Source organism: Euprymna scolopes, chromosome 24 (genome assembly GCF_053919585.1).
Source record: "Euprymna scolopes isolate OS-2025 chromosome 24, ASM5391958v1, whole genome shotgun sequence".
Classification (NCBI taxonomy): Eukaryota; Metazoa; Mollusca; class Cephalopoda; order Sepiida; family Sepiolidae; genus Euprymna; species Euprymna scolopes.
The window spans coordinates 16,685,192-16,698,617 of NC_136505.1; the positions used below are offsets into that span (position 1 = coordinate 16,685,192).

The 13,426-nt window shown below is 34.6% G+C and overlaps 1 protein-coding gene across 7 annotated transcripts in view; it reads right to left on the reverse strand.

Moving 5' to 3' along the window:
- Nucleotides 1–13,426, reverse strand: part of LOC145246606 (cytosolic carboxypeptidase 1-like) — a 331,801-nt gene that overhangs the window by 72,001 nt on the left and 246,374 nt on the right. For all 7 annotated transcript variants that reach the window (XM_080108270.1, XM_080108268.1, XM_080108267.1 and 4 more), the window contains 3 exons: nucleotides 12,678–12,756; nucleotides 11,342–11,498; nucleotides 10,592–10,803 (listed from right to left, as the gene is read on the reverse strand). In XM_080108270.1, coding sequence (XP_079964396.1) covers nucleotides 10,592–10,803; nucleotides 11,342–11,498; nucleotides 12,678–12,756 — 448 coding nt within the window. The remainder of the gene's footprint in view (nucleotides 1–10,591; nucleotides 10,804–11,341; nucleotides 11,499–12,677; nucleotides 12,757–13,426) is intronic.

A 13,426-nucleotide genomic window follows, 5' to 3' on the forward strand; every position in this document is an offset into this window, starting at 1 on the left:
TTCTATAATACAACAAAATATTTTGTAATGCCGTATACATAGTAATTTGCAAATGCTCACAAATAAAGCCAGGTATTCCTAATTTGCATATGTATTTTTAAAACAGTTTCTAATAAATTAGTATTCTGTAATATAAATTTATAATTGTTATTGTCAAATTTTTATAAACATGCAATAGTTTCATCGATAATAAGACGTTTGTTGTCAGTGGCATGCCGAGAACAGATACTACACTTCAAACTATTTATTGGAAAAAATATTTTAAAAATTATATTTTTAAAAATTAGGCATAAGGCCATCAAAGGTGTGGGGGGAAAAATGGATCATCTGTAGTCTAAAGTGATAAAAAGTGTCTATCCTATTCTTAACTAGAATCACCTCAGTCACCACAATACCACATTTACACTTAAGATGTCACGAATTGATTAAAATTTTTAGTTTACATAAATGTATTTATATGCAGATAATAAGAACGAACGTAAGTGAAGATGAAGGGTAGTCCATGAAGGACTTTATCAATAAATCTTTGGAATGTCTGGGCGACATTACGCAGTCCAAAAGGTGGGCAGGTGAATTCGAATAGTCCGAGAGGAGTGCAAATCAGTGTCTTAGGAATGTCTTCCTCGGCGACGAGAATTTAAACAACTAAATCGATATGCAAAAAAACTGTAGCACCAGATAAGGATGCAGAAAAATCGCGCAGATGTGGAATCAGATACCTGTCGTGAGCAGTTGCTGCATTGAGAGCTCGGTAGTCTTCACAGGGTCTCCAGTTTCCCTCAGATTTCTTGGGTATCATGTTAAGTGGGGATGACCATGGGCTGCTTGAAGGATGTTTTATGTCAAAGATCCATCATGTTGAAATTCTGAGTGGGCCAGGGCTAAATTTTTCGGGCTTAATCATCGAGGCTTTGCATACATGGGAGTTGTGATATGATATGTCACTTGATGCTTTATATTCTCTACGTGAGAAAAGGGTGCTCAGGAAATTCGTTCAACAAGTCTGCAAAAATTGCTTTTGATGGACTTGCCGTGTAGATACTCGGTGTGTCACAGGAAAGCATACCGCAGTGGACAGAAAGAGATGTCCTTGTGTTGGATAAACAATGGATTTTTAGAGCAACGGAAAGTTGAAAGTGTGAAAAGGAAATCAGCGCCAAGTATAGGTATCTTTACGTTGGCAATGATGAAGATCCATGCAAAACGGTGTCAAAGTCTGAGATCCAAAGTGAGTGATGAGGAACCAAAGATTCGGATAGAACTGCCATTCATGGCTTGTAGCAAAAAGGAGTCTTTTTTTTTACATGGGCATAACCACTTATCAAGGCCCAGAGACCACTTGAGGATAAGGGTTAAGAGTGTACAGTAGTCAATTGCACAATATAGTAATTGTTAGTAATGGAAATTTGGTAAATTTGTTAAGTGGAACGGCTCATCAAGAACTTGTTTACATTAGACTTGAAGACAACCATATTGTAGTCAGCTGGAAAGCAGGAAAACGGAAGACAATTTCACAGGCGTACAGTTCTAAGAGCTTTGTTCATGGAATCTACGTTTAGGTTTAGGCACAGATAAAGAGTGGGGGGAATTATTAATAGTGTTTCCAGCTAGACGAGTGTTTCTTGTGAAAGTTTGGCGAGGGGGTACCATAGATTGAAGCTCAGTTGAACACTTTCCATGAAAATAATGATAAAATAGAGACAAACTCGCAACATCTCTTCTGTGAGATAGAGGTTGCAGCGAAGGTAAAAGGACATCTCCTACGAGGCTATAAAGTCTATTTTGAACTCTATCAAGGCAGGACAAATGCTTTCTAGCAGCTCCTGCCCAGTTGTGACAACAATATTCCATCCTTGGACGTACCTGGCTCTTATATAGATAGAGAATTGCATCAGCAGTGAGATATCTACTGGATCGATAGAAGGATCCCACCATTTTTCCAGCGGCCTTGGCAACAGACTTGATGTACGTGTTCAATTTAACATTAGGAGTAAAGGTCAAGTCCAGAAGCTTGTCAAAACTTGAGGCCTCCTCAAGACGAGAGCCATTCATTTTAATTGATGCCAGATGGGGATCAGAGCGCTGATGATGTAAAGAGAGAAGCTTGGTTTTAGATGCATTAAAAGTTACCAGCCACTCCTTTCCCCATTGTACCACGTGCTCAAGATCAGAAGAGAGAGAATCGGAGAGAACTTGGTCATTTAGTGTTTTAGATGTGCTACCATAGATGGCAGTTTCATCAACATAAATGTCTACGAATGATGTAAGGATGTGATTTGGAAGATCACTAATGTAGATCAGGAAAAGAGTTGGGCCCAAGATGGACCCCTGAGAGACTCCTGCATTAATACTGTGAGCTTCTGATTTTTGCCCATCAACTACTACTCTTATGAACCTATCAGAGAGAAATGATTTAATAATTGAGAAGACATTTCCAGCTATACCATAGCTGGAGATCTTGTGAAGTAAACATTTATGCCATACCCTATCAAAGGCTTTTGATATGTCAAGAGCAATTGCCCTAGAAAGGTTGCCTCCGTCAAGAGATTCGCTAATCCTATGAGATATAACTGTAAGCACATCTGCTGTAGATCTAACAGAACGGAAACCATATTGTGTGCCACTAAGAAGGTTATTTTTGCTGAGATGGTTGATGACTTCTGTATTTAACACAGATTCTAGCAACTTACTCATGACGCACAGGAGACTTATTGGCCTGTACTGAGAGGAGGATGAACGATCACCTGGATTCTTAAATACAGGGCATACTGTCTCCTTAAGACAAAGTTTAAACAGTTTTGTAAGTATGGGCGCTAGTTCTGGTTGAAGTTTTTTGAGTACTATAATTGGAATACCGTCAGAGCCGGTTGCTTTACTGGAATCAAGTTTTTTGATTAGCTTGGCTAACATCACGTACAGATATTTGTATATCACATAGCGTTTTTTTCTGATACAGGAGGAAATAAGTCTGCTGCTGTATTGTCGTATTGTGTAGGAGGAATACACTAACAGCAGCACTACTACCTACAAGGAATTTCCGACAAGAAAGTGTATCAGATATATATATAGCAGGCAACACAGCTGGAGAGATGAGGTGGAATTTGTCACATAATCCCACCAGTTTGCCCGTTTAAATGGTTTGATTTTGTGTAGCTGCACGATTTCTTACATTTGTGTGGCTTCTCCGTGAAATGATGGTGATAGTAACACCAAGCAGATCATGAGGCAGATCTGCATCATTGCGATCGACGTAGGTCTCGAAGGTTGCATCTGGGGCATGAAGGTCTGTCCACTAGGAGAGCCTATATCGCTTTGGTAAAGGCAGTGATTTCTATTAATCCGGGGCTGGAATTGGGTACAGAAGCTGTGGCAGCAGGTTGGGTCATGACAGTGGTTTATAGGTGATGCGTGATGATAATTATTAGAATAAAATGAAAATGGGGAAAGAAGAGAAAAGCAAAAAATAATTAGTTAGAAAGACTCTCCTAAGCTTTTCTAAATCGTAGATCACTTATTGTTTTCAAGTCTGTTTAGAATTGAAAACAAGCAGGCGGATTCCTAAATGGGAGTGGGATCTAAGTGTGAAAAAAAAATGGAGGTATAGAATTTGGTGAATCGGTGATATCTTTCCAAGATTGATACAATTTGGAGGAGGCCAAGGAAAAAAATAAAATTGAAAGTGGGAACTACTTTAATCTTGGCTGAAAGGCCAAAGAAACTATAAAAATAATATTTGAGAATGGGTAGTGTAGTATCGGTTTTGTTCCCAGGAATTATCTCCTCTTTTTTCGGGGTTTTGGTAAACCTCCCAGGTATTACATTCTGTTTTGAAGAATGGTGTAATGTAATAGCTGTGTTGTTGAGATCATCTTCTCAGGACTTATCTTCTCCCTTTTTAGAAAGAAGGAGAGTAGCATATTATCTTTTCTGTTTCCACGTTGCCATACTCACAAGCATTACCTTCGCCTTTTATAGGGGTATCCTCCCAGGTATTACCTCCTCTATGATAGGACATTGTATCTGTTCTATTGTTATACTACCAGCCATTAGCTGCTTCATATGAGGGTAATGTAGTTCATCATGATACCATCCTCCCAACCATTACCACCTCCTTTTTAGAGGGAGGAAAAGATTCTCCTAGGCTTTATTTCCTCCTTTGGGAGATAGTGTAGTATATTTTATTCATTCTTTCCAGATAGAAGGGGGGAGGTGAGTATAGCATATGTTCGTTTCTGACGATACCATCTTCTTAGGGTTATTTTTTCCTTTTTATTTTAGCTTTTGATGAGGGGAGGGATTGTACTTTATTATCTATTCTGTTGGCATGATATCATCCTCTCAAACATTAATTTCTCTTTTAGGAGAAGGGAGGCGAATAGTGTTTATTCATCATCATAGCATCCTCCTAGGCCACGGTATATTAGTATGCTGATGACATGATTACACTTCTCTGTCATCAACCTTTCCAATTTTTTGTTATATAAAGAAGAAGAATTAGCAAGTCTTTCCAGTGATCTTGGTCTCAAACACACAACTGCCATTAGACAATTTTTGGATTTTTGTTATGAAAGAGTATCCAACTCTAAGCGAAAAAAAGCCATCAAAATCTGCAATTTTCAACTTTGTACCTACATGAACTAGAATTTTCTTAGCTAAATAATATTTAATTTTTTTTTTTATGTCAAAAACTTTAAAATATGAAAAAAGAGTTAAGAGTGTGTCTCTCTCACAGTAGCCCACTTATAGCAGCAGTAGTTAAAAAAACACCAAGCCCAACTGTCTAATTGATATTTATCATTATTATGCTATACCAGATATTGAATACAGGATATGTTGATTTATGTGAATAAAAATTCTTATTATATTTTTTTTGTTTTTTTAATTGCAAAAAGGTTTTATGAATAGAATAGAAGTGGTTGTCCCACTGAAGATTTACCTGCAAAGGGTGTTTATTCCGAAAGCCCTTTTTAACATGAGGAGGTTGGGGGTGTTTATTCCGAAAGCCGTTCTTAACGTGGGGAGGTTGGGGGTAATACCCTAAAAAGCAACTCTTTGCAGTTAAGTCTTCAGTGGGACAACCAGGCTACATTGAGCAATATTTATTTTTACTAATGGATGTGCTGCGAAAAAAAATTTTTTAACTCAACAGTGTGCCGCCATGTAAAGAGGTTAGGAACTACTGTCCTAGCCTACCAAAAATATTTGCTAATCATCGTCGTACAACTGAAAAAAAAAACTCATATAAAAGGGGAATAACGCAGAATATGATGAATTAAATTTAAAGTTTTAGTGAATAAGAGTTATTCCCCTTGCACCTTTGCATTTGTTTTTACACCGGCTGTAATATGGTAACAATATGTTGACATTACGGTTGTGAAATTTTCCACTTGAACTCAACTAGAAATTTTGGGTTTTACTTTAAATTTAAAATTTTAAAAACAATTAAACACCCATTCCTCGCTTATTACTAACCTTTTCCATTATCCTATAGCATCATAAAGTGTTATTGTCATATCAATCAAGCACTAGTGCAGTAGTGCACACTCCACCAGTCCACCACTCCACCACCACCACTGGTGTGTCAGAATTTTGGGGGAATTTTTGACACACCTAACACAAAACTGCGAATAAAATATTTTAAAAAAACTCGTAATTTCTCTTTTTAAAGTGAATTGTTTATTTTCTTTATGGGATATACTTCCAAAATAAACTATTAAAGTTAAAATAATAAAAATATTATTTTTTATTTTTTAAAAAACAGTGTTTACAAAGTGCCTGCGCGCGTTCATGCAGCTATGTTTTTTACGTAATGAAATCAACTGAATTTTACAAATTAAATTTTTTTCAATTTTTAAACTTTAAAAATCTATCAAAATTTTTCTAATGGTTCAATTTTTACGATATTTTCAGGTTCAATGTGAAATTTTATGCTCTTTCCAATAAACTGAATATAATATTCTAGACAAGCGTTTTTTTTTATTCAACCCCCTCCCATTTTGAAATGTCTATTCAAATGAATATCATTTTCTCACCTCAAATTTATATATTAAAAATTGAAGATAAAAGATCAATAAATAAAATAAGCTAATTTAAAACAAAAAAAGAATAGTTATTTGCAAATTTACCTGTAAAGTCCAAAGTTTAAAACTTTTTTTTAAAAACCATGTGGAATTTTTTGTTTTTTTTTAAGTGAAACCTGATAATCTTGTTATATTGTCCAGAAAATGTCGTAGAATTACAATTTTTTCTATTTCATTCAATTTTTTTTTTTAGATATTTAAAAAAAAATTCACTCCATAAAGAAGAAATAAAATATATTAAATCAAAAACTCATGTATTTCTTGGAGAAAAGAAAAAAAAAAAGAAAAAATTCGTCGAGTGTTTTTTGTTTTTTTTTTTAAGGCAAAAACTGATAAGTAAAATGTGATTATTTACAACTACGGTGAGACATACTTCTTCATGCACAAGACTTGACAGCTAACGTGTAGGTGTTGTTTTTACGTCCTTTTATCCATCCGTATTTCAAAACAGGAAGAAACACCAGTTTGCTAACACCAGTTAATGCTTACGTAATGGCAGTCTTTTCAAATAGTTGTTTAAAAAAAATTCTTTTATTTAAAAAAATACATGGAATGTAAAATATAAATATGGAGAAATTCTCATAAATGAAGAATGGAAGCATTCATTGATTAGTATTTTATATAGGTAAGTGATTTTTTTTAATGTATATATATTTATTATATTTAGATTAAGTTAAAATTCGTTGAATTTCATGAAATCTTTTTTAAAGAAAACCGATTTCAAAAAAATATTCTATACTTTTCGATAAAACCTTTTATTATTTTAAAGTTTGGTCTTTGCACCTTTTATTGAAAAAAAAATTAGGGTTGAAATTACATTATTCATATTGTTATAAGCTTTGAAAGATAGCGAGTCTACATCATCACTCCTTTTTTAATGGTAAATTCTGACACTCCTAGTCCACCACCTTGCAAAAAGCTAATCTTCTCTCTGACAAACAGTATGGATTTAGGCAATGTCGTTCTACTGCAGATATTTTAACAGTCATCTCTAAATGCATATACCATGCATTGGCTAAGGTGGATGAAGCCAGGGCTGCAGCCCTTGATATATTTAAAGTCTGGCATGAAGGGCTGCTAATGGAAACTAGATCGTACAGTATAACTGAACGTATACTAAACTTTTCACCATGGATTTCGCACGCACTGGAATTAATGCACATGGACGATTATCTTACCAGATAATTTTGCCTCACCAAGTAACTATTTCTTTCAAAATTTTTCTTTTTCCTGGCACAGGATTTATTTCGAACTATGCTCACTTAATATTTACCAAATATTTATGGACATTCTCTGAAAAACATGAACTTAAATCACACATTGCTGAACACTATCCTTACTAACTTTAATATGGTCTAAGCGAGCGAAAAGGGAGTTTATACTCCTCCTCCATATCCGATAATTATTGTTTTAAATAAAAATCATTTTTTATTCACTCATGAGCAAAAAAAAAAAAAAGGGGCCAAAAGTGAAAGAAGGAAGAAATCGATTTTTCAATATTTTTCCATGAATTTTTGTTAATTTTAACTGAAAATTTCTATTTTGCAGATCATTATTTTAATAGCATATAATAATAAGTGGAAAAATTAATCCTAAAAATGGTAAGACCGCATTTTGTCAAGGATATAAAAAACCGAATTGCAGGATTAAGGCAGTCCAAAATGACTTACAAGCAGAGTTTTGATATTTTAAGAAAAAAAATGTGAAAACATCTTTCTGTAGTGAAGCGAATTGGTCAAAGGTTCAAAGTCAAATGCTCGGTAAAAAGGAAATCTGGATCTGGTCGTCCTAGAGCATCCACTTTGAAGGACGACCACAAGCTTAAATTAACTATTTTGAAGGATCGAAAGAAAACTTATGTTGGCCATAGTAAATAATTCAAAACGGACTGGAAATTCTCTTTCTAGATATACAATATCTAGACAAATGAAAGAAATGGGATTTTCTTCTAAAAGGTGTGCAAAGAAGCCATTTTTATCTAAGAAGAACATCAATGATAGAAAGAGATTTTTCTCGTATTATGGCAAGAAAGATACAGACTGGTTCAGGAATGTTTTCTGGTTAGATGAATCAAGATTTTGTCTTGTTAGAGATGTTCCTGGACAGCGCATTCAAAGAACTGAAGAACTATTTTCACCAAATTACATAAATGGATAGTTAAACACGGGAATGGAGGGATAATGGTATGGGGAACTTTTATTGCAGTAGGTGTTGGGGAACTTATTAGATGTGAGAAGTCAATCAATGCAAAAGAATACATTCGAATATAAGAAACAGGACTGTTACCAAATATTCAGAAGCTAGGAATATTCCAGAACATTATTTTTCAACATGATAATGCCCCTGCACACACTGCTAAAGTCACAAAAAAATGGTTTTCTGATAATTCAATTGATTTGATGTTTTGGCCAGGTCAAAGCCTCAATTTAAACCAAATTGAGAATATTTGGTCCATAATATCTCGTGCATTGGCCGGAAGAACTTTTTTGAACAATGACAAATTGTGGGAAGCTGTGCAAAGCGAATGGAATAGCATCTCCTCTTCAGTGTTCCACTTTGGTTGAGAGCATGTCTAAAAGTATTTTTCTTATAAAAAAATCAAAAGGGAATGCGATTCCATCCTAAACATTTATTAAAGTAAATGTCTTGTTCTGTGTTATTAGTCTCGTCTAAGTTTCCTTGTCCAATTGTTCTTTATTCAATATAGCATTTTTAGTGCAATAAAATGTATAAAATTGTTTGGCCTATGTTGTTTTGCTCACGAGTGTGCATGTGAACAAGGTAGTTTGAGTTGATTGCTATTTGATTGTTATTTGATTTCTATTTGATTGTTGTTCTTGAATGTTGCAAATGATTTTTATGTTAAGTGGTGTCGTTGGCACCCATTGATAATACTCTTACGACTGATGGTGTCGACCCTTCCCTTTACAAAACTGGTAACACCCCGTTACTAAAACCGATGACCCTGCACATTCATTACAACCAGATCACTCCATATTATTAAATACATAACTTTATTATTACATTAGAACAATAAGGAAAAGTAAAATAGAGAAAGAAGAAAATATGAAATCTCTTTAGGCCATGATATTTCTAAGCTAAATGCTGCTCATTAAAAGAGGCGAAGGACCAGAATTAAATATAGATATAAATTGGCTTAATAATATTTAGATTGAAATCAGAATGAATAAGAAATCAAGGAATATAAAAAGTAGGTATAAAATAATAAGTATAAGGTATCGACCTTCGAAAAATGAAAAATAATAAAAAATATTAGAATTATAAGTAACATAACTACGAGGAAGGAGATAAGTATATGGAAAATGAGAATAAAAAATTGAAAGGTAGTATTGTAATGAAAATGAAGACGTTTTTAAATGAGCAAAAAGGTTTTATTCAACATAAAATATAGCCAGTAGGGATTCATAACAAACGAACGACAAACAGAATGAACAAACAAACGAACGCACCAATTTCCAACATTATTTTTAAGTCTGTACGGCGCATGCATACTAACGCTACACATCACATCATATCAAGTATATCTGTAAGAAATAGTGAAAAATAAATACTAATTAATTAATAAGATTAATTGTTTTAGATTTATATACATCTGTTCTTCTCCTGTCCATGCTATAGATCATTGTATCATCAGCAAATATACCCATCTCGGACACAATGTTATTGTCAAGGTTTCTTCTTTTCTTCCATCTCTCTTTTACTTTTTTCTCATTGTTCTGACGTTATAATAATCTAATAGGTCGCACTTTGTCAACTAAGCTCCATCCCCTGTCACATCACCACAGTTGCATCTCTGTGCCTGTTTTACAGATATTTTTAGTGGAATGTGCTCTGATGAACTCATATTTGCACCTTTTTGACGTACATATCCCTGACAAACCCGCTTAACAACAAAATCTCACTCCTTCAATGTTGAGGTCCTTAAATGCCAGAAAGCTTTCTGCTCTAATAGTTTCCCTCGAACAGCTAGACTTTGGAATTCCCTTCCTGTTACCTGCTTCCCCGACTATACTGATATGCAGTTTAAATATAACATAAACCAACATCTTGTTAATCTATCCTAGGCATGGTCCCAAATAGTAGCCCCTTACGCCCAAGTGGCAATATGCCTTGTTAGGTGTGAACGTGAGTTAGAAAAAAATTTAATTGCTCCTCTTAACAGTATTGAGCTTTTTCTATCTTGATAAGTTTTTGTTAAAGATATACTTTTTGATAACCTAATTGTATTATATTATGTGTGTGTGTGTGTGTGTGTGTGTGTGTGTGTGTGTGTGTGTGTGTGGAGAGTTCATTATTAAAAGTACCTGCTTTCTCAACTGTATTGACATGCAGAAGTTCATCTTGCTGCTCAACTCCCTACATAGTATCCCTGCAACTTATGTTCCTGATAGTAGCTCCCTACATCAAAATCAAAGTGGCATTGTGCTTTGTTTGGGGTGAAAATGTAATTAAAAAAATAAAATAAAAAGGCCTTGTCAATACAAACTTACCATCAACGTCGAATATGTATAAGGGAAATGGTAAGCCATATAACAGATGTCTTCACTGTGTGGAAATGTAATCTTGAAACTGGCAGTGAAATAAGATTTTGTACGTGTCCGAGTGTAACAATTCTTATAATAACAGATATTCGATCCAGTCCGAAACCAGAATGGTCGCCCTAACATAGCCTCTTGGACGGAAAACATGACTGGTTTCATTCCTAAAAGAAATAAAAAGAAAATAAGATTTAATGGCAGAAAATTGTATTATTGGAATCCTTTTAGATGAGTAATTTGTATATTTATTTGCATCGACTCACCTAATATTACCAGCAACAGCAGCTAGCCCCAGGCAACTCAGCAGCAGCCAACTGTCAACAACCTCACATCAGCGACATCCATAGCAGCTATCTAGACTACTCCCCGTTCACCGTCACCACAGCCGCACCGCCATCCTCATCTCAAGCAGTTGACAAACATTCCCGTCACCACCGTCTACACCAGCACAGCCTAACAACATCAGCTGATCGACACTGTCTTTGTTCAACAGCTGACCAGCATTCCTGATAACGCTCCGTCACCACCGTCACTGACATATCCTGACAAATTCAACAGTCCCTTCTACGATCGTTTCAAGTTTCAATAAAAGTTTGAACTAAACCTTTCATCTGTCCTTTCTTGTTTCCATACGCTCAGTTTTGTAATATAACACGCTCTTATGCTTTATGTTATAAAAGCAATTAAAAGAATCATTCTCACCTGCATTGAATTGACTGTTCAATTTTTCACAGTTGATGATATTGAACTTGTACTCGATGTCTGCTGACATGTTACTGACCTCAAAATAAAACCATTGATGGTGACTATTTGTGTTGATGTCAGAGTCAAGTAACAAGTCATATTCATGTTCACGAATCTGCAGGGAACAAAACATAAAAAAGAATGACTTTATGTAAAATAGAAATATGTTCAAAAATACTATACGTAAACAGTCTACTAACTGGAACTGCTTCACTGTGAGTCCAAAACTGGAAGAAGGGATATGGGAGAGGAATGGGAGGAGGACTGGATGGGGTTCTTACTACTGATATTACAACATACTCCATCTCTATATTGCGGGAACCGAGTTGCCACATACAAGCAAACACACGGACACAAACTTGTAATATTAAGATAAACCTAATTATCTCCCTTTAACTCTGGCAATATCATTCTTTGCCGTGTGACAGCGTTAACACCTCACTTTCATATCCACTTCATATTTCTCGCCCTTTTTTCAACTTGGACGCCAAGGTATGCAGACGTGTCACACCATGCTCCTGTATTGCATACCCGCTAAAGACATTCGTACTCCCGCAAAGAGACTCTCGGAATCATTACACAAGTAATGTTTTCCTATGCCTCTTCAATATTCATCTGTTTCTCATTACTCTCGTAACAATTACCGTATATAAATGTACATCGGTTATAAATTATAATCTCGGCATATTAGGATCAAGCGACCCATTGACATTATTCCTCTACCAACAATAGAGGATTAATTCGCCCTCTACAATATCCGATAATTATTTTCTTAAATAAAAATCATTCTTTTATACATGTGAACAAGGTAGTTTGAGTTGATTGTTATTTGATTGTCGTTCTTGAATGTTGCAAATCATTTTTATGTTAAGTCGTGTCGTTACCACCCATTGATAATACTCTTACGACTGATGATGTCGACCCTTCCCTTTACAAAACTGGTAACACCCCATTACTAAAATCGGTGACATTCGTTACAACCAGGTTACTTCACGTCACTAAATACATAACTTTATTATAACATCAGAACAATTAAGCAAAGTAAAAAAGAGAAAGAAGAAAAGAAGAAACTTGTTTAGGCTATGACATTTCTAAACTAAATGCTTCTCGTTAGAAGAGTAGAAGGGCCAGAATTAAACAAAATGTAAATATAGGTATAAATTAGGTTTATAACATATTCATATTGTTTTCTTGTAAACTCAATTGAAGACGCTTACTACTAAATTGAGGCAAGAAATATTTAGGTTGGATCATTTTCTTTGCTGCAAAATTAGAAAAGTAAATATATGTTTACCTGAATAGCCTTTCTCAAGTTTCCACTTTCAAAGCGAGAGCAAAATTTCAGAGGACCTTCCTTCTTGTTTTTGTCCATGCTGACCAAACAAAAAAAGGAACATTAACAATTTCATGAAACGAACAAATAAACATAGAACACTATTCAAAAAGAAAAACTGAAAAAAAGAAAAAAGAAAAAGCATTCAGTATGATTTTAGCATTTCATTATTTGATCATATTCATTAATTTCATGGTAAGTGCTCAACTAAACTCCAATCTGTGGCCCTAATAATTTTAGTTAGTTTAAAGAGTACTGATAATATGATTGTCTTTAAAGTGGAAAAAATTATGAAGTTCAATAGTTAAACTACCACTGTAAATTTTTGCATTTCATAAACTTACCTTGATTATTATCCATAGTGTTTATGACAACAAACGAAATTCTCTGCTCTCTGTGACAGATGGCGGCATACTGAATGTAAGCAGTGGACAGTTGCAATCTAGAGGTATCTGGCATCAATCCAGAACTAATACATACAAGGCGTGTTTGAATCAATTCCCACTTTATTTATGCTGTTATATTCATTTATTTATGACTGAACGAATTAGTTCAACCAGGTCATAAAAGATTAATGATCAGTTTGGATGTTTATGGCAAATAGAAATTGTCCAACAAGTTATTTGCAAACTGAATGTTGCTTTTAGATTACCACACAAAAAATGTGTTTATAGTGGTTAAAGATTGTATACACCATTCATACTTTAAAA